The 24917-nt window shown below is 31.1% G+C and overlaps 3 protein-coding genes across 3 annotated transcripts; 1 reads left to right on the top strand and 2 right to left on the bottom strand.

Annotated features, from left to right (window-relative positions):
* Positions 1–2026: 2026 nt before the first annotated feature.
* LOC124845813 (endochitinase-like) lies at positions 2027–3291 on the bottom strand. The gene is made up of 3 exons (XM_047322994.2): positions 2856–3291; positions 2635–2782; positions 2027–2503 (listed from the first exon to the last, which is right to left on the bottom strand). The coding sequence occupies exons 1-3, from the start codon at positions 3268–3270 to the stop codon at positions 2137–2139; spliced, it is 930 nt and encodes a 309-aa protein (XP_047178950.1). The 5' UTR covers positions 3271–3291; the 3' UTR covers positions 2027–2136.
* An 8958-nt stretch (positions 3292–12249) lies between these two features.
* LOC148206668 (uncharacterized) lies at positions 12250–13911 on the bottom strand. The gene has a single exon (XM_088104572.1). The coding sequence runs from the start codon at positions 13909–13911 to the stop codon at positions 12250–12252; it is 1662 nt and encodes a 553-aa protein (XP_087960698.1).
* Positions 13912–19339: 5428 nt separating this feature from the next.
* LOC124835785 (endochitinase-like) lies at positions 19340–20604 on the top strand. The gene is made up of 3 exons (XM_047310785.2): positions 19340–19775; positions 19849–19996; positions 20128–20604. The coding sequence occupies exons 1-3, from the start codon at positions 19361–19363 to the stop codon at positions 20492–20494; spliced, it is 930 nt and encodes a 309-aa protein (XP_047166741.1). The 5' UTR covers positions 19340–19360; the 3' UTR covers positions 20495–20604.
* Positions 20605–24917: the final 4313 nt, after the last annotated feature.

Raw genomic sequence — 24917 nt, 5'->3', positions numbered from 1 at the left:
ATGGTTCGACATCTATTTGGTCAGGAGGAGAGAGCATTTGAGACCATTAATTACAATGTTGTTACCAACAAAGGGTTTGACGTCAAATTGGGCAATGGTTCGACGTCTAACTAGTCAGGAGAAGCGGGAAGTTAGGAGCATTAGTTATAGTGCTATCAATGAAAGGGTTTGACATTGAACTAGGCAACGATTCGACATTTAATTGGTCAGGAGAAGGGATAATTGGGGTCAACGAAAGGTTTGACGTTGAACTGGGCAATAGTTTGACATCTAATTGGTCAGAAGATCAAGGCATTTTGATGAGATTAATTATAGCGTTGTTAACAATGAAGGGGTTGACGTCTCTCAGTGAATATTCAAATGTCTAATATACGTATACAAATACCTTTTCCATTCCATACTTGGTCTAGAAGTTTTTCACTATTGAACATATTAGGATCCATATTTAAGTTTTCCTGAAAAATTTTCTTTCCTTCAAATCTCAAAGCATTTGTCTGCTCTAAATAAAAATTTCCTATTTTGGATTTCAAAGTGAATATTCATCTCAGGAAACATGTATGTATTAATGAAGGTGTACTTTCAAATTCAACGATTAGAAAATGTGTTTTGGAGGATGAAAATGTAATGAAATCTTACTGAAAGAGAAATCTTCAAAAAACTTAAACCATGATTCACAATATGTTTAATGTTGAAACTTTTTAAACACAATGATGTCGAATTGATAACTAATCTGACATCTAACTGGTGAAGAGGAATGTTATGAACATCAATTTAATGGTTGAGTTAAATGAAGGGTTTGACATCGCACTGAGACATAATTTGACGTCTAAATTTTTTGTCAGATGAGAGCATTAGTTACAGTGTTGTTACTAAAGAAGGGTTATTAATGCATTAATTATAGTGTTTTTACCATTACTATTCCATTGTTTGATCTAATAGAGTTTCTCTCTTGATCATATTATAGGACTCATTTTTTAAATTGTTTTTAAGATGTCTTTTACCTTACTATAAGAAGCATCTTTAGGAATTTTAAAACATGAATCACAATATTTATTACATATTGACGTCGAACGTTCGTATTTTCGATGTCAATGTGCCTCGTCAATATATAAAAAGCTCCCGTGTTACAAAATTTATGCACAACTATGAAAATCATTCAAGTAAGACAAGGGGCATCTTCATAAATCTTAAATCATGGATGTACATATGTGTAGTGGAACCCTTGTTCAAATTGACATACAAATTGACGACAAATTATGTGATTATCCAACGTCAATTACCTTCGAGGATTTCGAAAGCAACTTCATTATTACAAAAACCTATGCACAAAAATGAAAACCAAACTAGCAAAAGAAGCATATGTTATGTAAAATGGAGAAGATGATTGAAATCCAACGTACTCATGTCATAATCATAAACCTAAAATATATGTCTATCATACACTAAGAAGAGAGTTACTTCACCTACTTTTTATTCAAAAAATTTCTCTCAAGGCGAAAATTGTTCCTAATAGCCTTCCGGAAACTCTTCAACAAATACTATTAAAAAATTTCCTCCTTCAATCACTACCGAGTCATTTGTCCATTGGCTTTTATTTTTTTTTTTATAAAAATATATTTTATAAAAAAAGTACAACTATTTATTGAGGTAAATACATTGTCTTACAATCCGTATTTAAAAACAAACCAGCCTTAATTTCATAATCTGAAAGTGGCTGAAAGTTGATGTGAAATCAAATATTGTTGATGTAAAAAACAAGTTACAAATATTTTCATTAAACCATTAAAAGTTGAATTATTTTACAATTAAAGAAAATGCTTGGAAATAGTTTAAGTTTGATTAAGGTAATGATAGGAATTAATCAAGTTTTACTAAGTAACTTTACTATTATTTTTCCTTATTTAAGGACTTTGTTTATGTAACCATATTTTTCTTATTTATTTTAGCTATTTAATGTATTTTGTGAAATCTGTACAAAACATCTACACAGATTCCTTAATATAAGGACAAATGATGAATTATTAGGTAATGTCTTAAAGACGTTGGTTTTCTTATTTCATTCCTTCATGATAATACAGTTTATTGAGGTATAATAGTGTCCCACTTTATATAAATGGAACACAGAGATAGGAGTAATCAAAACGGGGCTTGATTGTTGCAGTCCAAATTGTTCCCTGGGCTCACACCGAGCAATTGACAGTACCTCTGGTAGAATCCGATTCGACTTTGGACCCGAGCATCCGGGCCGCGCCCACATTCCAGTCCGCCGTTGATTATGTTGGTGATAACACCGTACCCGGGAACCCGGCCGGCGTTCGTGTCAGCACTAGATGGCGTCCATCCTCCGGTAATGACATTATGGCAGGACGGCTTGTTTCCTTGTGCCCTCATCCAAAACCAGATGGCTGTTCTGAACGCTACGTGTCTGTCTCTTCCAACTAGATCCGGATCATTCGTCAAATCTAATCCAAGTTCGCTACCAGCCAGCCCATAATTGTAGTTGCTGTTCACACCATGCAAAAAGTAAAAATTATGGAAAGAAAGTAAGATATATAATTTCTCTGATTAATCACACTTACAAAATGATGATGTCTAAGTTTTTATATACATAAAATTAATATTTTGATTACTCACTGTGTGAGTTGAATTGGTCCTCGTCCGTAATATCTTTTACCAGGAGCACATGGCCATCCTCCACCACTGCAATAAACATTCTGGTTCCGTTCGTTGATAAAACAATATCCCCACGCGTATGGACCATCCGGTGCAGTTTGCCACCCTCCTACATAAAACAGAACATTATTCGAATACACATATATATGCAATCACTACAAAAGTACTATGAACGTGCGAACCTGTGGTTTCATGAGAAGTTTGACCGAAGAAAGCTGCAATCTCTCTTTTGCGGGTGTTGGTATCACCTGTTGTGCCAAACCCCCTGAAAGATCTAGCAGCACTGAGAAAAGCTTCGTAGGTGTAAAATCCACGCCCCGGACATGCTTGATTATTCCGGTGTTTTAGCATTTCTTCGAACTGAGAACTGCTAATGATGCTGCTGACATCGCCGCTGCCACTAGGTTGACATTGGCTCTGGCAACCTGTTCCACAATGTTCATTGCTGTTCCCGCACCACCCATATTGGCTGCAACATAACCCATTTGCGCACAGTGCTCCACCACCTTGCGAACCACATCGTTGCGCTGTGGCCCCAAGCATCAACATCGATGGCAACAAGCATAGCATCAGAGAACACAGTTTCATGTTACCCATTGTTAAGAAAGAAATGGTGAATGATATGTTTGATTCCGACGATCCATCGAGATATTTATAGATGAAATGTGATGAGGGAATTTAGTTTTGTACATATTTTTTTCAAAATTGGCTGCTGCTTCGTCTTGTTATCTTAATATTCTCTACATGACTTTGTGAATGCATGCATGTGTAATATTTATGAAGTTGACTCCTACATAGACGAGAGTACGCATAAAATTTAGTTGAAAGATCAAATGTTTTTTTAGCTAAAGTGATGTAGGTAGATTTATAATTAGTAGAGAATGATAAGTTAATACATATTTTTTGGACCCAATACACGTGTCAATTTTTTATTGAGTGTGAGTACATCAACATAATAATAAATAAATGATGAATCAATAAAAAAATATATGTATTTTGTGTTAAAATATTGTTAAAAAACTTATACTAAAATATATTTTTCTATTTATAATTTATTTAAAAAATTGATTGTTTATTAGATCTATTGTGTTACTTAATATTATGTTATTAGACTATCATCCATTAATTTATATAATCCTACTTTTGAAATATATATGGCTCAACATCCATCAAAAAATGTATTGAAGATCATGGACTAGATAATTAAACATGAGTATAAATCTCATTTTATAAATAAAATTTAATTAAGCTTAATACTCGCTTCTTAATATAAAACTCGTTAAAAAAATGCTTTTAAACACTATACACTATCAGACAATATCATTACTAATTAGTTTTTTTGGCTCCTAAAAGTTTCTAATGAAAATATATTTACATTTTTAAGTTTAAAGTAAAATAATGCATAATACTTAATTAGATGTCTTATAAATATTTAATTACCTAATAATCTTTTTATTAAATTTAATAAAGTTTTAAATTTCATAAATTTAGATATTTTTAATTGGACCTCAATTAATTTTTTATTTTATTAAATATTCGAAGAAACAAAATTCATTTTGATCTCTGTCATTTAATTTTCTCATTAACGGAATGATTTGTTAATTTTTTTTACTTATTTTCATGTATTAAAAAGATTATGTACATAGTTAAAAACAACATTACGATTAATATAAAAATAGTAATTTTTATTACTTTCGTTAAATAAATAATAAAATTTTCATATTACCTAATAATTTTCATGTCATTACCTATATGCTAATCAAACAATCGTCATCATCATTATCAATATTAATGTAAGTAATAACAACGATCTCTTATTACTTAACTCATATTGAATAAAACAATATACATCAATTATCATTTTATATTGATCATGTCACATAATGGAAAATTTTCATAATTTATTAACAATCAGTTCATAATGATCGTACTAACTTATATTTTATAACGTAAATTGCGTTGTGGATATATAAGAATCTTTTAAATACTATTTGAGTTTTGAGACATATTCTGACTTGATATACTTTTGATAACCTAAAAAGAGAAAAGATTATAAAGAAAAAATGTATGTCAAAATGAATGCACTAGGAGCAGTTATCCTTTGGGGGTGAATATATAATATTGAAGTTTTAGAAACGTTTTTGAAAATGAAGGGCAAGGACTTTTAATTGCAGTTATGATTTTCAATGATTCGGTTTCAGTGACATTTCTCAAAAGGAATTGCTGTTAAAAGCTAGAGAGTGCCATATGTTACACGAAATTAGTTATTACCTTAGCAGCCGCGTTTACCTATGTTATTAAGAGTGCTATTCATCTTACTTTTCTCACCTGTTGATAAAAATATCTCTTCCTCATAAAATTCGTAATCAATTACGTACTTATCATTTTTTATAAGTATAATATTTCTTTACCTATATATTAAATAAGTTGGACCAGCATTACGATACTTTTATATTTTGTATTGAATTTATTAAATTAACCTTTTTAAATAAAATTTAAATTTAATAAGATATTTTTAATGAATTTTTTATTTTAGATGGTTTAAAATTAAAGTTAATGTGTAAATTTGTTATCGAAAAATGTTCATTAAAAATATTCTACTTTATTTTACTTTATACAATTCACTTTTTTTAATTATAATTTGAAGAGAAGAATGATGTTTGAATTTGTTTTTTTGGAATTAAATAATCTAATTTTTATTTGGATTTACATTTTATACATTTCTTGTTGATCAGGAAAAATTTTCAATACCATGGATATATTGGGTATTTGGAATTAAATAATCTAATTTTAAAACAATTTTTAAAGATTCAAAATATATTAAAATAATTTAAATACTTAAAATCAAAAAATTCAAAATTTAAATAAAAGGTAAAATATTGTATAATAAAAATATATTATATAGATAGAAAATTTTAAAAATTTCAATTTGAAATGTTAGAAATATATTAAAATATATTAAAAATTTCTTATGAATTAAAATTAAATTTCTGATACTCAAAGATACTACTTGTTGATATAAAAAATCATGACACATGATAATTGACATTATCATATTTTTATTGTGTATACTTTTTTTTTTATCTTTTATTGGTATTTTATTTATTACTTTTTAGAAAAATAAGGATTTATTTAATAATTTTAAAAATAGAAGTATTTGGTTTTATTTGAAAAATATTTTGTAGAAAAATGAGAATGTCAAAGTATTTAAGAAGATTATCAACGTAATTCGATAATTCAATTATCAATAAAAATGGATAATATAATTAATAGAATTAGTTGTCTAGAGTTTGTTACTTCAATTACAAATTATATATCTAGTCCAGTTTGGCTTTACAGAATTTAAGATGACTTTTTTTTGGAAATAGGGAACTAACCTAAGAGAAAGACGAGAAAGACGCATTTTAAAGGCTGGAGTCATCCATCATCACCATTATTCTTCATATTTGTGGTACTCGTAATGTATAATCATTGAAAATAGTTGAAATTAAGATATTAGGTTTTTTGAAAAAAGAAATAATTTTATGTATAATGCTACAGTAAAATACGTATAGTGCTACAGTGAAATATGTATAGTTCTACAGTAAGAATATCTCGTGAATCATGTGTTGCTACACTACTGCTATAGGAAAAAATGTAGTACAAGCTACAGTACTACTACAGTGAATTGTAGTACAACTACAGTAAAATGTAGTACAACTACAATATTACTATAATAACCCTAACTTCAACTATAAATAGAGGTGAGAAATGAAGTTTTGGGGGAAGGAGAGTGAAATTGAGCAAGACTTTCGTCGAAAATAAGGAGATATTAGGACTAGAATCTGAGTTGTAGAGAAGGTAGCAAGAGCTTCTGAAGAGGTGTTCTTCATCCAGGAATGAGCGAGAATCAGGTAAGGGGAGCTAACCTTAAGTCTTGTGTTTTTTGTATGATCTGAAATCTTGAATATTTTTAGAATTTTGATTCTCTTTATGGATTTAGAATGATATTTTGCTTCTGTTGCACTTTTCTGGAAGGATAACAAGTTGTCTAATCTGCTTTGCAAGATTCAACTTCTTGTTTCCCCAGAACTTTTATTGTGTTTCTTTTTCTCTTGCATTTTTCTGGAAGGATAAGAAGATGTCTAACTGGCTATTCCAGATTCAACTTCTTAGTTCCCCAGAACGTTTATATTGTGATATTTTATTATTATTAATTTATTTTGTGATATATTCATTTTGTATGGAATATGTGATGAATACCTTTTATTATGTTGAATAAGTAAACTATAAAATTGTTGGAGTAAATATTCTATTAAATTATGAAATTTAAAATTTTGATCATGTTTTTCCATTTTTCGAAGCTATCTTAGTAAAACTCTAATTGCTACTTAGTCTACCATTAGATCAATCTGGAAATTTAATATAAGTTTATAAGACGTAGAAATTAACTTTGACCGTCAGGATCTTTAATTTCAGAATTGTACTTAGAGGAGATAATATTATAATTTTGGGTAGAATGACCATCACTTTATTTCTATCTCTAACTTATATCAGAAAAATCTAAATTCCCCCTTCTTTTCCCAATAGATTAAGTTGGAAATTTTGATAAATGATTCCAGAAATATATTAATATATTTTGACCACTCGGATTTGTAACTGGATGTCTGTACTTAGAGGAATTAATTCCATAATTTTTATAGAGTCGACAACCTAATTGAATAATGTTTTCGAATTGTATAAATCTCAATCTCTACCTAGTTAATCGTTAGATTAACCTAAAATTTAGATATGTAGTTGCTAAGACATGTTGATGTCTTTTGACTGTTCCATTCTTTTTTAGAAACTAAGTGGTGTTTATTAAGGATCTCAATTTTATGTTCCTGAAGTACAGATGCAAAATTTCAAATTTCCACTTTATTAATGGTTAGATCGAACTGAAATTTTTATCCAAGATTCTAGTAAATTATGATTCAATTTATCAGTTTAGATCCTGAATGTGAAACTTGTACTAAGAACAAATTTTTATGTAACGTCATAAAAAAAATAATTTGGCCAATCTATAACCTTTGATTGGTGAAATTATGTTGAGTTTGTACTAGTTATGGAAAATATGAGATTATAAGAAGAGTATGATATCTGACAATATGTTTATTTTATTTTGGATATTGACACGAAAATGGATTGTTATCAATTTATGATTAGAGAACGAACATGATTGAGTTAGTGGATGAGAAGATATGATTTGTTGATGTTAGGAAATGTTGGGGTGAATATAAGAAATCATTAATTATGAAATGATGTTTACTACCGGGAGTAGTGTATTTGGTTTATACCAAGAGACCTTGATATGAGCAGAGTAACACATGAGGTTTATGAAAGCAGACAGAGAGTGGTCTAACCATAAGGCTTTGACATAAACATATTACTCATAAGTCTTATAGAAGCAGGCCGAGAGCGGTTTGGCCATAAGGCTTCGAAAAGTAAAACATAGTATACGAGTAAGGCTTAAGGAAGAAGGCAGAGAACGGTATGACCATAAGGTTTCGTGAGTAAGCATATTATACTTGTAAGGTTTATGAAAATGAGAAGGATGATTTTGAAGAAGTTAAGGAAAAATGAATTAATGACATCGGGATAATTGTGTTAATACATGATTGAATTATATATTATAAATAAGTTTATTGATTTTATGTTATGGTTAGCTTACTCTTATTTGTTTGTGCTATGATCATATAACTCATGTTATACGTGAGCAGATAATGTTGAAGATGTGGTTGAAAAAACTTAGAGATGATGAGAGACATGCTGGGAAAAACTTTTAGGGATTTTTGTAAAAAGAATAAATTTGTATTGGAAAAATTTGTTGTAGAAGACTTGTAAGTTTAATGTTGAATTTATGTTAAGTGGTGAAGACTATATAGTTTAAAGTTTGTAAGTTTGGAACCGTATTTTGGTTGAATTGAAATAAAGTTTGGTTGTTTATATCATATCGAATTAATTTAGTTTTTACTACTAGTAATATCCTTAAATTATTTGGGTGTTACATATAGAGCAATTAACTCCCTTATTAGTTGGAGTTGCATGTAATGTATCTTCATTTTTTATGATTTCTACTATTTAATATATACTTTTTCATTACTCTTGCATTCTATTATTATTCTTAACTGTATGATTATTGATCACATATTTTTAGTATCTAATTAATAGTTTGTCTTTAGATATAAAATGTAATCAGTTAGTCATTATAAATATTTAAATATCTGAACATAATGTGAATTTTTGGTAAAACATCTAAAAGATTAGAGATTTTACCGTTAATGTTTAGACTTGCCTTAAGAAATTAGGACTTGATAAATGTAAATGATAGAATAAAACTTAGAAATATATTTTCTAGTGTTTTCATATTAATTTAATGCATGAAATATAATCTTAATGAAGTTTTTATAGTAATTATTTCTGTATAAATTTAATTGTTTTCTAAACAATTAGAATTTTGTCATAACAATTAACCTTTTTCATTATTTCAAACTTTGACTACTCGTCGTTTTGTTTAACTAGATTTAACATTTTACAATAGTATATTTGCATCAAACAAATTTCAGGTTGAAAAACTTTTCATAAAGCATCATTTACTACTAAATTTCAGTATAATTAATTTCTTATCATTCAAGATATAACCACTCCTTTTTAATTAAATTATTTAAGAAAACTTAACAACAATAAGATTGCTTACAAAATATTTAACAACATAATTGTAGATAGCCAGTTGTTCAGGAAGGAATTAAAATGAAAGATAATAACATAGTAAATGAGATACCTGTGTTATCTTTATTTATGAACTATATTAAGACAAATTAAATACATGTGTATTAAGACAAATTAAATATTTTGATGAACACAAATATAGTTGGAAAGAACTTTCAAAAGAGTTCTGCCCTCCAAACACGGCACTTAAATTGTTTTTCAGCAGATATTTTGAGTACATAAGTAATAAATATCACGACGAGGAGCAAGCTTTTCACCAAACAATAAATTATTTTTGACATAATGATAATGATATATATCGATACCGTTAATATTTTCTATACTATTTTAACTATTTTCTTCAAACGTATAGTTTATCTCTTTTAATTATTAACTACTTTCAGCCACTAAATGCTAATAGTGTTCCACTTCAATTGTGGGTATAATATTTAGTTATTTTTCATCATTCTTATTCTTATAAAAGAACGTTAACACAGAGAGAGCTTGAATGTGCTTTTTTTTCCTTTTTTAACTATGTGAATTTCTTATAATATGATTATTTTCTTAAATTTGCTGAAAGTGTCACCAAGGATCTCGATATATTAACAATTCTTCTTTGTTAACTTTCTGACAACGCCACATGTCAACACAAGATTGGTTTGTTTTGAATAAAATTTTAAGGTAAAAATGTGACGTGGAAAGGAGCTTAGGGTTCTAAAGTTGTTGATTCCAAAATTATCCTTGGGCTTTCGTCATCTCTCCATTCCCTCATATTTTCCATTTTGCGTTCTCTCTCTTCATTTTTGTTCTCCCTCCATTTTCGTCCTCTCTCCAAGCTTTGTTCAACCTCCTCAATTTCGTGGGACGGACCAAAAGCTCCTGTTGACAGTATTGTGCGCAATGACATCCTCCGGTGATGCTAGTGGTTCGAGCAAGGTAAATGGGTTTTTCCATTTTCTTAAATGCGTTATGAGTTTGGCTTTAGGTTTTGGTTTTCGGTTTTCGGTTTTCGGTTTTCGGTTTTGGTTTTTGTCAGAAGCGGCTGCAGCGGAATGGTTAGCGTGGGATAACAAACCAAGAGGGGGGTGAATTGGTTCTTACTAAAATCGTGTGCCTTAAAAATTTCTACTCAATTAGACTTACTTAGCAATTAACAAAGACAAATAAAGCAAGAGTAAGGTTGAGAGAAATTTGCACAGATGATTTTATCCTGGTTCGGATCTTACCAATCCTACGTCCAGTCGTTTATCTCAAACAAGATAAACCTTTTCACTAACACAAAACAATTACAAACTACAATCACAAAGATACAATTTGTAAGAGTTTAGAAAACACCTCTCTTGATACCACAAGAGATGAAACTACACCTCCTTTGAGTCTTCACAAAGGATGAACACCTCCTCCGAATACTTCACGAAGGATGATTCTCTTCCGAACACCTCCTTAGACACACCAAGGATGAACCGGCTATTTCCTCTGTCACCGTAGCAGCACTTCACCAGCTCCACAGACAAGAGTTTCACAAGCCGAACAAGAACACACAAGTCTCAAGAATTTCTGAGTATTTGAGCACAAGGGAAGAGTTTCTGTGTCTCTAGATTCTTAACTTGAGAGGAAATGAGAGTCTATTTATAGACTCATCCAAAGGCTCTTCCATTTTTCGTTTTCAGCCTTTCACACTGTGTTAATCGATTAGCTACAGTGGTTAATCGATTAGCACCCCAACGGATAGTTCAACGGCTCTTAAAAACGGCTAGTTTTTCAAACGGCTCCTGTGTTAATCGATTAACAGCCCTTGTTAATCGATTAACGTTAATCGATTAACACCCCTTGTTAATCGATTAACAGCTCAATGCAGTGCTTCTTCATTTGTCTCTGGAACAATCGATTTACACCCTGTGTTAATCGATTAACACTGCACAGATTTTGCTGTTTGGCTTATTTTTACATCTCTTTTGAATGCAAACATAAATCCACTCATAATCTAAGTCCTAGATACTAAACTATAATTATTACAAAAGCTTTCCATAGCAATACAAGTCTTCATAACATTTTGAGTCTTGATTTCTCTTGACTTGATTTGGACATCATCAAAACTTCATCTTCATCATTTTGCTAACAATCTCCCCCTTTTTGATGATGATCAAAACCTTCTTGATTTAAAGCTTTTGATAATAATCTGTATTTAAAATACAACTTAAGGAAGAAACAATTGTTAGTAAACTTAGAAATAAGTTTAAGACATTAAATATTTCTCCCCCTTTTTGATCATTATTAAAAAGAGATGTATAATTGCTCCCCCTAAATTTATTAGAAAATATACTCCCCCTTAATAAAAGCATGTATGCATAGAAATAATAAGAAAAGCAGCATACATTTTCTTGAATTTAAAGAGGCAAGCATACAAGGAAATATAAAGGGCATACACTAATAAAAACATAGAAATATAAAGTACCCCTTTAGATATCCTTCCAATTTTGTAATGAGAATCCTCTAGGTTGTTTCCACATTTTGTTTAGATTTTCATCTTGAGGATTGTCATCATTCTTCACTTCATTTGTTGTCTTCTTCATCATTGCCTGCATGTAATTCAAAATGACTCAAGAGGTTTTGCCTCAAGGTCTACAATTTCATTAAAGACAACATGCACGCATTCTTCTATTTCAAATATTTTCCGTTTGAAAACTATATATGCTTTGTATATATAAAAAAATTGTTCCATATTCTTTGAAATAAAAATTTCTTAATTTTTCTTTTCAAATATTTAAAACAAAATTGTTTTAAAGAAATTTAAAAATTGGTACCCAACAATTTTGTTTGGGTCCTTTGGGTTAATTTGAAAATTTGAAATCATTTTACAACCCAAATATATCTACCACTTGGAACACCATAATGCTTAATTTTACATTTATTTGAAGTATGACCCTTTTTCATACAATAAAAGCATGATACAACATTTGTGTTCCTATAAGTTGTTCCTTTTTCTACCCAAGTTCTACGGGTTCTATGATTGTGTTTATTTTTAATTTTAGGAACATACTTATTTTTAACAACCTTATTTTCATTATTTTTACTACATTCTCCTAAGGTTGTTTGTTCTAGTAGTTTCTTAAAATTTTCACAAGAAACACATTCATCACTACTAGTAAATTTACCCTTTTCAAAAATTAAAACTTTATTTTTCAAATCTTTATTTTCTTCAAAAATATTTTCAAAATTTAATTTTAAATTCTTATTTTCTTCAAGAATATTTTCAAAGTCTGATTTCAAATTTTTATTTTCTTCAGAAATATTTTCAAAATTTAACTTTAAATTTTTGAAATCCTTTTTCAATTTCTGATGGGCTTTATCTAATTTTTCAGATTCTACTATTAAAGCAGCATAAATTTCATGCAATTCATTTTCACTAATTTGACTAGAATTATCAGAATCGCTAGATGTACTTACTTGGCTTCTAGCGTCGTCGTTCACCACTAAACAGATGTTTGCTTCTTCATCTGAGTAGCTTGAATCTGAAATGGTCTCATTGTCGTCTTCCCATGCAATGTATGCCTTCTTTTTCTTGAAGAATTTCTTTTCTTTCTTTTCTTCACCCTTCCTTTGATTTGGGCAGTCTGCTTTTAAATGTCCCTTTTCTCCGCAACCGTAGCATCGGTAATTTGAGGAAGATACTGGATTATCTTTCTTTTCGTATTTAAATTTTCCTTTACCTTTAGACTTCATGAACTTGTTGAGCCTTTTTATCATGAGTCTCAATTCTTCTTCTTCGTCTGAGTCTTCATCTTCCGATCTACCTTTGCTTCTTTCAACCTCTGATTTTAACGCCAAACTCTTCTTGTTTTTGGCTTTTGATTCTTCTTCATCAAGTCTTCCGAGGTCAAGTTCATGCTCTCTCAACTTTCCAAATAATGCAGCCATGGTCATTGTGTTGAGATTTTGTGACTCAGAAATTGCAGTCACTTTTGGTTGCCAAGACCTGTCTAAAGATTTCAAAATTTTTATATTAAGCTCATCAGTATCAAAAGATTTACCTAGTCCAATAAGATGGTTTACGATGTTGGTGAAGCGTTTCTGAACATCTACTATTGTTTCCCCTTGCTTCATCCTGAACATTTCGTATTCCTGGATTAAGGTATTCTTTCTAGCTCTCTTTACATCATCTGTACCTTCGTGGGTTACTCTTAGTACTTCCCACATTTCTTGTGCAGTTTTACAAACAGAAATCCTGTAAAACTCATCAACAGTTAAAGCAGATGAAATAATATTACGAGCTTTTACATCATTACCAAATTTTTTCTTATCTTGAGCAGTCCATTGGTCACGGGGCTTTGGTTCCTGCATATTGTTAGTTGGAACAAAAGGACCAGATGCAACAGCATCCCAAATATCTATATCAATAGATTCCATAAAAATTTGCATTCTAACCTTCCAAAATGCGTAGTTTTCACCTGTGAATAGTGGTGGTCTATTGATAGAAGCACCCTCTGCAAAGGTTTGATGTGATCCTGCCATTTGAATGACTATCAAAGCAAGCTCTGATACCAATTGTCAGAAGCGGCTGCAGCGGAATGGTTAGCGTGGGATAACAAACCAAGAGGGGGGTGAATTGGTTCTTACTAAAATCGTGTGCCTTAAAAATTTCTACTCAATTAGACTTACTTAGCAATTAACAAAGACAAATAAAGCAAGAGTAAGGTTGAGAGAAATTTGCACAGATGATTTTATCCTGGTTCGGATCTTACCAATCCTACGTCCAGTCGTTTATCTCAAACAAGATAAACCTTTTCACTAACACAAAACAATTACAAACTACAATCACAAAGATACAATTTGTAAGAGTTTAGAAAACACCTCTCTTGATACCACAAGAGATGAAACTACACCTCCTTTGAGTCTTCACAAAGGATGAACACCTCCTCCGAATACTTCACGAAGGATGATTCTCTTCCGAACACCTCCTTAGACACACCAAGGATGAACCGGCTATTTCCTCTGTCACCGTAGCAGCACTTCACCAGCTCCACAGACAAGAGTTTCACAAGCCGAACAAGAACACACAAGTCTCAAGAATTTCTGAGTATTTGAGCACAAGGGAAGAGTTTCTGTGTCTCTAGATTCTTAACTTGAGAGGAAATGAGAGTCTATTTATAGACTCATCCAAAGGCTCTTCCATTTTTCGTTTTCAGCCTTTCACACTGTGTTAATCGATTAGCTACAGTGGTTAATCGATTAGCACCCCAACGGATAGTTCAACGGCTCTTAAAAACGGCTAGTTTTTCAAACGGCTCCTGTGTTAATCGATTAACAGCCCTTGTTAATCGATTAACGTTAATCGATTAACACCCCTTGTTAATCGATTAACAGCTCAATGCAGTGCTTCTTCATTTGTCTCTGGAACAATCGATTTACACCCTGTGTTAATCGATTAACACTGCACAGATTTTGCTGTTTGGCTTATTTTTACATCTCTTTTGAATGCAAACATAAATCCACTCATAATCTAAGTCCTAGATACTAAACTATAATTATTACAAAAGCTTTCCATAGCAATACAAGTCTTCATAACATTTTGAGTCTTGATTTCTCTTGACTTGATTTGGACATCATCAAAACTTCATCTTCATCATTTTGCTAACAGTTTTGTGTTTTGTTTAATTGGGGTTTTATTTCTTGGTTTTTGGGTTTTGTTTAATTGTGTTTTTATTGCTTTGAAGGCAGAGTTGGCTGAAGAGAAGAATAAACAGAGGAATAAAGATGATGGTGAACACAATACGGCTTGTCAAGAATCCCACATGAACATTCCCTTTATAAGCCCGAGAGGCATTTACACCAACCAACTTACTGCAAAGAGGTTTGTGAGGGTCGGATCACGAAAGCGATACAAGAGTAGAGCCCTTAGGATTCCGTACAGTGGAAATATGACGAAACATGAGTGATTTGTGTATTTAGTTATTATAGAAAGTAAGAGATCATTGTACATAGATGAACAAAATAATGTATTGTAACATTTTTTTAACGTTAATGAAGATGGATCTTGATTTGTATTCATTATTGTGAATGTTATTTGAAGTGTTATTCCTTTCCTTATTGGCATTGTCAAGTAAGTTGTTGTTTGGAATGTTAAAAAAAAAGTGTCCAATGTGATTGAGTATCATCCATTAATAATGATGAATTGACAAAATTTTATTGGATTTCAAGCATTTGCAGGGTATTCTGTCACTTGTAATCAATTACACGCACCCTGTAAATGATTACACGAAAAAAAAAATATGGTTTTGTACAAAAACTTGTTTAGCATGAGCCAACTGTGGGCACATAAGTAACCAAAGACATTTTTCTTAATTTTTTCATATCTCTTTAATGGATAAGACTTCTTTTTAGTGTTTAAGTGTGAGTAGAGCCTGAAAACTGAGGTTTGGGCAACCCATGTGGAGCAAAAGACCTAATGTTGGTGTGATGATCATGTTAGCTAAGTCTTGAACCCAACTGTGAGAACGTCACTCCCCAAAGGCAATTTAAGTGAGATAACATGGTGTCAACTTTGACATTTGCTAATTATTTTAATCATAACTTTTTGCACAAACCTTCAAATGATGTGATTCTTTTTTTATTAGAAAATAGACTCAAAACTCTTTCCAATGACTACTAATTTGTTATTTTTGGTCATCTGAGTAGGTGCAGTTAATTCTTTAAAGTTAACATTTTATACATTCCTGACACCTCTGACCTTTGTTGGTTGTTTTGCTCATAACTTTCTTCACCGAACTCCAAATGAGTTGATTCTTGTTTTGTTGGAATCTAGACTCAAAGACCTTTCAAATTATGCCTTGGTAATCAACTGTAAGTCTTTTTGGCCATTGTAATCGATTACAAGGACCCTGTAAATGATTAAACAAACAAAAATCTTGTTTTGTATAAAAACTTGTGCTGTAGGAGCGAGTTGTGGGCACATAAGTAGCCAAAGACATTTTATGTATTTTTTTTCCTATTTCTTGAATGCATGAGACTTCCTTTTAGTGTTTAAGTGTGAGTAGAGCCTGCAAACTGAGGTTTGGGCAACCCATGGTGGAGGAAAGACCCAATAATGGTGTGAGGATCATGTTAGCTAACTCATGAACCCAGCTCTGAGAACGTCACTCCCCAAAGGCAATTGACAAAGATAACATGCTGTCAACTTTGACTTTTGCTGACTATTTTAATCATAACTTTTTCCACAAACCTCCAAATGATATGATTCTTTTTTTATTAGAAAATATACTCAAAATTCTTTCCAATGACTACTGATTTGTGATTTTTGGACATCTGAGTAGGTGCAGTTAATTCCTTAAAGTTAATGTTTTATACATTTTTGCCACCTCTGACCTTTTCTGGTTGTTTTACTCATAACTTTCTTTACCGAACTCCAAATGAGTTTATTCTTGTTCTGTTGGAATCTAGACTCAAAGACCTTTCAAATTATGCCTTGGTTATCAAGTGTAGGCCTTTTTGGCCATTGTAATCGATTACAAGGACCTTATAAACGATTACACGAACAAAAGTATGGTTTTGTACAAAAACTTGTGTTGTAGGAGCCAATTGTGGGCACATAAGTAGCCAAAAACATTTTATGTAATTTTTTCACATTTCTTGAATGCACGAGACTTCCTTTTAGTGTTTAAGTGTGACTATAGATCTTGAAAATTGAGGTTTGGGCAACCCATGGTAGAGAAAAGACCCAATAATGGTGTGAGGATCATGTTAGCTAAGTCATGAACCCAGCTGTGAGAACGTCACTTCCCAAAGGCAATTGAGAGAGATAACATGCTATCAACTTTGACCTTTTGTTGACTATTTTAATCATAATTTTTTCCACAAACCTCCAAATGATGTGATTCTTTTTTTATTAGAAAATAGACTCAAAAATCTTTCCAATGACTACTGATATGTGATTTTTGGACATCTGAGTAGGTGTAGTTAATTCTTTAAAGTTAATGTTTTATACATTCTTACCACCTCTAACCTTTGCTGGTTGTTTTACTCATAACTCTCTTCACCGAACTCCAGATAAGTTGATTCTTGTTCTGTTGGAATCTAGACTCAAAGACGTTTCAAATTATGCCTTGGTAATCAAGTTAGGCCTTTTTGGCCATTGTAATCGATTACAAGGACCCTGTAAAAAATTACACGAACAAAAATCTAGTTTTGTACAAAAACTTGTGCTGCAGGAGCCAGTTGTGGGCACATAAGTAACCAAAGACATTTTACGTAATTTTTTCACATTTCTTGAATGCATGAGACTTCTTTTTAGTGTTTAAGTGTGAGTAGAGCACGTATATATATCGTCGAACAACACTAGTAGAGAACTTGTGGTAGTAGATCAAAATTGAAATTTTATTGATATAATATATTATCAATACATATTACCCAACATTTATAATCATGATATTTTGTATACAAAAAACATATACAAGTTCCAACTCGAGTGAAAAATTTCTTTCGATTGAGAGGAAGATCCTTGAGAGTGAAAGCAATGCTCTAGACAAGGTGAAAATGGTGGAGAGAGAAAACAAAGAGGAAAATGCCGCCAACCCGAAAACAGGAACACTCGAAGGCAAAATTTATTTTGATTGACAAGAAGACCCGCGAGAATAAAAGCAATGCTCCATAAAAAGTGAAAATAGTGGAGAGAAACGAAGAAGACAGAAATGAAAATAGTGGAGAGAGAGTAAGTCTCAAATGAAACCACGAAATGAAGAGGAGAATCTGTAATGCCTTTCCAAAAATATCCTCCACGACAAAATGCACTCTCTTAATAAAATATTACAAACCAACCAATAAAAAAACATCACGTGTCGTTTTCAAAAAGTTCACAACTTTGGGTTGTCAAAAGAAACGTTTACCCAATTATAATTAGAAACATTATTTTTTTATGCGCAAGTGAATAAATTAATAACCATACACAATGTTATAGTAATGGAAGTGCAAGAACATTTGTGACCATTAAAATAGGGTATTGACTTTGTCTTTGATTTCTTTTACCATTTAGCCATCACATTAAATATACACTTAATGAAAAAGGTTTAGTTGATTTTTAATTCTTTATTATATTTTCAACTGAGTTTTTATTAATTTTTTTGTTTATTAAGAATTCAAAATTTTAAATTTTTAATTAAATATGATGTTTAATATTTTTAATGGGTGACGTGAGTATTATTTTATTTCTACCACCTTACTTACTTGTCTTTACATATTAAAAAAAGAATGAAAATGAGTTATATAAGAAGAATTGTTACCTACATCAATAATGATGATTACAATCCCTTGATTAATATATTTGACTACATGGAAATCAATTAAGAATAAGAGAGTTTCATGATATTCTATCACATTTTGAATGAAAATAATAAAAATAACTTTTTAAATAAAAATAATAATGAGACGAAATAATATTGACATCATCATCAGATTAACGAATAAATTAAATAGTAAAAGTACTAAATAAAAAATATAAAAACTTTGAATATTTAATAGAATGAAAAAATAAAAACTCAACTGAAAATATCTAAATATATGATAATTTAAAATTTAATTAAGCCTAATGAAAAATTATTAGGTAATTCATGTTAATGATTGATTAATCTTTATATGATATGCAATTCAATATTTTTACTTATTTTAGTTTAAACGTAAAAATTTAACTATGTTTTTAATAAATCGTTAGAAGCAAAATAATTGTCCGATAATGTTTGATCTTTCAACTAAATTTTATGCGTACTCTCGTCTATGTAGGAGTCAACTTCATAAATATTACACATGCATGCATTCACAAAGTCATGTAGAGAATATTAAGATAACAAGACGAAGCAGCAGCCAATTTTGAAAAAAATATGTACAAAACTAAATTCCCTCATCACATTTCATCTATAAATATCTCGATGGATCGTCGGAATCAAACATATCATTCACCATTTCTTTCTTAACAATGGGTAACATGAAACTGTGTTCTCTGATGCTATGCTTGTTGCCATCGATGTTGATGCTTGGGGCCACAGCGCAACGATGTGGTTCGCAAGGTGGTGGAGCACTGTGCGCAAATGGGTTATGTTGCAGCCAATATGGGTGGTGCGGGAACAGCAATGAACATTGTGGAACAGGTTGCCAGAGCCAATGTCAACCTAGTGGCAGCGGCGATGTCAGCAGCATCATTAGCAGTTCTCAGTTCGAAGAAATGCTAAAACACCGGAATAATCAAGCATGTCCGGGGCGTGGATTTTACACCTACGAAGCTTTTCTCAGTGCTGCTAGATCTTTCAGGGGGTTTGGCACAACAGGTGATACCAACACCCGCAAAAGAGAGATTGCAGCTTTCTTCGGTCAAACTTCTCATGAAACCACAGGTTCGCACGTTCATAGTACTTTTGTAGTGATTGCATATATATGTGTATTCGAATAATGTTCTGTTTTATGTAGGAGGGTGGCAAACTGCACCGGATGGTCCATACGCGTGGGGATATTGTTTTATCAACGAACGGAACCAGAATGTTTATTGCAGTGGTGGAGGATGGCCATGTGCTCCTGGTAAAAGATATTACGGACGAGGACCAATTCAACTCACACAGTGAGTAATCAAAATATTAATTTTATGTATATAAAAACTTAGACATCATCATTTTGTAAGTGTGATTAATCAGAGAAATTATATATCTTACTTTCTTTCCATAATTTTTACTTTTTGCATGGTGTGAACAGCAACTACAATTATGGGCTGGCTGGTAGCGAACTTGGATTAGATTTGACGAATGATCCGGATCTAGTTGGAAGAGACAGACACGTAGCGTTCAGAACAGCCATCTGGTTTTGGATGAGGGCACAAGGAAACAAGCCGTCCTGCCATAATGTCATTACCGGAGGATGGACGCCATCTAGTGCTGACACGAACGCCGGCCGGGTTCCCGGGTACGGTGTTATCACCAACATAATCAACGGCGGACTGGAATGTGGGCGCGGCCCGGATGCTCGGGTCCAAAGTCGAATCGGATTCTACCAGAGGTACTGTCAATTGCTCGGTGTGAGCCCAGGGAACAATTTGGACTGCAACAATCAAGCCCCGTTTTGATTACTCCTATCTCTGTGTTCCATTTATATAAAGTGGGACACTATTATACCTCAATAAACTGTATTATCATGAAGGAATGAAATAAGAAAACCAACGTCTTTAAGACATTACCTAATAATTCATCATTTGTCCTTATATTAAGGAATCTGTGTAGATGTTTTGTACAGATTTCACAAAATACATTAAATAGCTAAAATAAATAAGAAAAATATGGTTACATAAACAAAGTCCTTAAATAAGGAAAAATAATAGTAAAGTTACTTAGTAAAACTTGATTAATTCCTATCATTACCTTAATCAAACTTAAACTATTTCCAAGCATTTTCTTTAATTGTAAAATAATTCAACTTTTAATGGTTTAATGAAAATATTTGTAACTTGTTTTTTACATCAACAATATTTGATTTCACATCAACTTTCAGCCACTTTCAGATTATGAAATTAAGGCTGGTTTGTTTTTAAATACGGATTGTAAGACAATGTATTTACCTCAATAAATAGTTGTACTTTTTTTATAAAATATATTTTTATAAAAAAAAAAATAAAAGCCAATGGACAAATGACTCGGTAGTGATTGAAGGAGGAAATTTTTTAATAGTATTTGTTGAAGAGTTTCCGGAAGGCTATTAGGAACAATTTTCGCCTTGAGAGAAATTTTTTGAATAAAAAGTAGGTGAAGTAACTCTCTTCTTAGTGTATGATAGACATATATTTTAGGTTTATGATTATGACATGAGTACGTTGGATTTCAATCATCTTCTCCATTTTACATAACATATGCTTCTTTTGCTAGTTTGGTTTTCATTTTTGTGCATAGGTTTTTGTAATAATGAAGTTGCTTTCGAAATCCTCGAAGGTAATTGACGTTGGATAATCACATAATCTGTCGTCAATTTGTACGTCAATTTGAACAAGGGTTCCACTACACATATGTACATCCATGGTTTAAGATTTCTGAAGATGCCCCTTGTCTTGCTTGAATTATTTTCATAGTTGTGCATAAGTTTTGTAACACGGGAGCTTTTTATATATTGACGAGGCACATATTGACATCGAAAATACGAACGTTCGACGTCAATATGTAAAAAATATTGTGATTCATTTTTTAAAATGTGATTAAGAATATGTTGTGATTTAGTGAAAACGTATGCTTGTGGTTGTTTTCACGTGAATATATCAAGAATGTTGTTATTATTTAGATTGTGATTAGTGATTGTGGGATGATGTATGACAACCTTGGGAAACCAAAGAACTTAACCGAGTGAGATTTTGTGCCTCAAAGTTTTTATTTATTGAATGCTACCACTTTTGTTGAATTTATTTACAATTCACCAATTTCATTCCTTGCCTTGTCCCAACATCAAATAAAGTTCTTGTTGTGTTTGCATGCTTGATAATTCTTGACTCTTGAAATGAAAAGCAAAGTCAAATCGTGTGCTATTATAGGTAAATGAGAGAATGAAACACCTTTATACACTAATGTGCTTGAGTGAAACACTTTTTCTAGTGAGGATTGGCCAATCCACCTACAAATTTGGTCAAATGATCGCAAAGATATATGAGCTCAGCCGAATTACCAATCCACCTACAAATTTGGCCAAATTGTTGCAAAGATATATGAGCTTGGCTGAATAGCCAATCTACCTGAAAACTCTACAAGTCGGCAAAACTCAACCTCAACTACAAATCACAAGCATTTTTAAGGCTAAATCAAACTTTCGAGATTGGAGGGGCTTGTCTACATACTCAGCCCAAATATGTTAGACGATGCAACCCAACAATGGTCTATTATTAAAATCTTGACAGTTTTTATTATCATTTAAACAACCATTACATGCCTTTTAACAAACAACACATCTTTCTTATTTAAACCATATAAATGACAGAATCATGAGATCCTATAAATAAACATACATTTCATCTGGGAAACTTACTAAAACTCATACTTACTTTTCTTATACATAAAGATCTTACTTTCTTAGTGACTTACTAAAACTCATACTTACTTTTCTTATACATAAAGATCTTACTTTCTTAGTGACTTAATGGTCAAAGAGTCTTTTACAAATGGATCTTCTCTCATTTTTCAAACTGCAAGAGCACACATCTAGGTTCCACCGATCCTACCACCTGTTAGAAGGCCGCATTCTGAAATTCGGTAAGAATAGTGAAATTATTTTAAATTAAGACGTAGTTATTTGAAGTTAATATAAATAACAATGTGAGTAATTTGTTTATATATATATATATATATATATATATATATATATATATATATATATTGTTGAAAATAATTTAAATTAAATTGTCCACCATGAAAATTGATAACGACATATTTTATGTGATGTTCAAATAACAAAATATTACAATAAATATGAAGTAGGTAGTCATATTATTGTTGCATCAAGTGAAATTAAGTTCGTTCAATTTTAGACTTATTTAATTGTTAGATGTTAGAGTGCAAATTCCTATAATCTATTACTCTTTTGCAAAAGAAAACTGATATAAGAAAATGGTATATTGCAAAAAGGATGAAGTATTCTTGTAATTTAAGATATGATGATGTGATTTTCTCTTTTATTCTCTTTACTCGTGTAAGTATCCAAAGAAGCTTAATCTCTCAAATCTATCTTCTCAAATCACTCAAAATCACTTCATTCTAACAACCTTGGCATAACATTTATTTCCTCTACTACACTAGATAATCTCAAACAAACCCAACATAAATATTAATCTCTTTAGATCATCTATGAAACACTGAAACACTAGATCTTTACATAATGTAATTATAGACTTATCATAAAATATTTTTTTTCGAAGTATCTTATTTCTACATCTCCTAGCCAATTCACTATCGGTACAACCAACAAGTTTTACTTTTGCTATTAGAAAATTGTTAAATTACTCACGCATTTTTATCAATTGAAAAATATTTGTTAATAAAAAAAATCCACCCAAATTTTATTAACATATTTTAAAATTTTAATTATCGATTAAAATATTTTTCGTTAATGGATTCATCGATAATAAAAAAATTAAAATTCGGCGATAAAACCATCGATAATTGATTTCTTTCCTAACATAATTAGTAATTGCATTTTTAAAAAAATAATGTTAGTAATTTAGTCAATAAAATAGGCTTTCATTTTTTCATCAAATTCAACAAAAAATTGTTGTAAATTAATTGTAGATGGGTGAGAATAAGAATAGAGGAGGAGAAGGAGAAGAAGAATGAAAGTGAGAATGAGAAGGACAAAAAGGAGAAGAAAGAGGAAGAGGAGGTAGAGGCAGGACAACAAATGACGAAGGTAACAAAGTCAAAGTTAGAGGACAAGGAAAAAGAGTTAGAGGTGTCGACAATGGAAAAAGAAGAAACAAAGAAGAATTGAATTTAGAGATTTACTGACAATCAATATTCGTCAATAATTATTGACGAATATTTATCGACGAATAATTATGATGTGTTTTGGTTTTTGCTAATTATCGATATATAATGACCATAAATAATTATTGATAGATTATGGTTATCGATAATTATCAGTAAAAAAAACTTATCTGTAAAATTGATCGCTGAACATTTTATTGGTAGATATTTAATCGTCGATAATTCGTCAATAATTTTGATTTTCCAACGAAGTTTTGCAATTACAAACAAATTTTGTGATTACCAACGAATTTTGCCCATTTGTAAGTTTAATTTATTTTTTTGTACTTTTTCTAGCATAAAAAACTCTATCAATCAAAATGTCTTTAGTGTAACATATGATTCTTTTAATGCCTTGCAAATGACATATACATGACTCTTGCCAAAATATACTTGGCAATCATAGTCCAAATACATTATATAGCCTTGTTGCAATATGTGACTTTTAATCAAAGTTTGGTAGTAAGTTAGGTCTCTTTTCTTATCATCTATTATTCTTGTCAATTTGAATATTTCTTTAACTAGTATATATACCTGATTTTGAATTCTATATTATAAACTATTTTAGAATATCAATAGTACATTTCTTTTGAGATATGAAAGTTTGATGATTCTATTAGTGACCTTACGCCTAAAAAATAACATGTTGAGCCTTTCTCATTTCAAAAATGCTTTCTCATAGCCTCTTTGGACTTTGCAATCATCTTTAAATTGTTGCACTATAAGAAATTAGTTAGTTTTCTACCAATAACTATAATAAATAACATCACATATATTTTCTTACACAATGAAGGAGAAAGATTGAAAATTATCAATAAAATTGACCGTTAACTACATTTATTACTTAAGTTCCTATGAGAATTCATGTCAAAGAAGTGCAGCAGAATGATTAGCGTGTACAACAAACCAAGAGGAGGTGAATTAGTTTCTTATCGCAAACCGTGCCTTTAAATATTTTCTCTTTTAAATTAAGTTCCTTAACGATAAATTAAAACAAAA

The sequence above is a fragment of the Vigna umbellata genome, chromosome 1 (genome assembly GCF_029865625.1).
Source record: "Vigna umbellata cultivar VRB3 chromosome 1, Vumbellata_1.0, whole genome shotgun sequence".
In the NCBI taxonomy this organism is placed as follows: Eukaryota; Viridiplantae; Streptophyta; class Magnoliopsida; order Fabales; family Fabaceae; genus Vigna; species Vigna umbellata.
The sequence above is the reverse complement of the archived record's forward strand: the minus strand, read 5'-3'. Positions and strand labels throughout refer to the sequence as shown.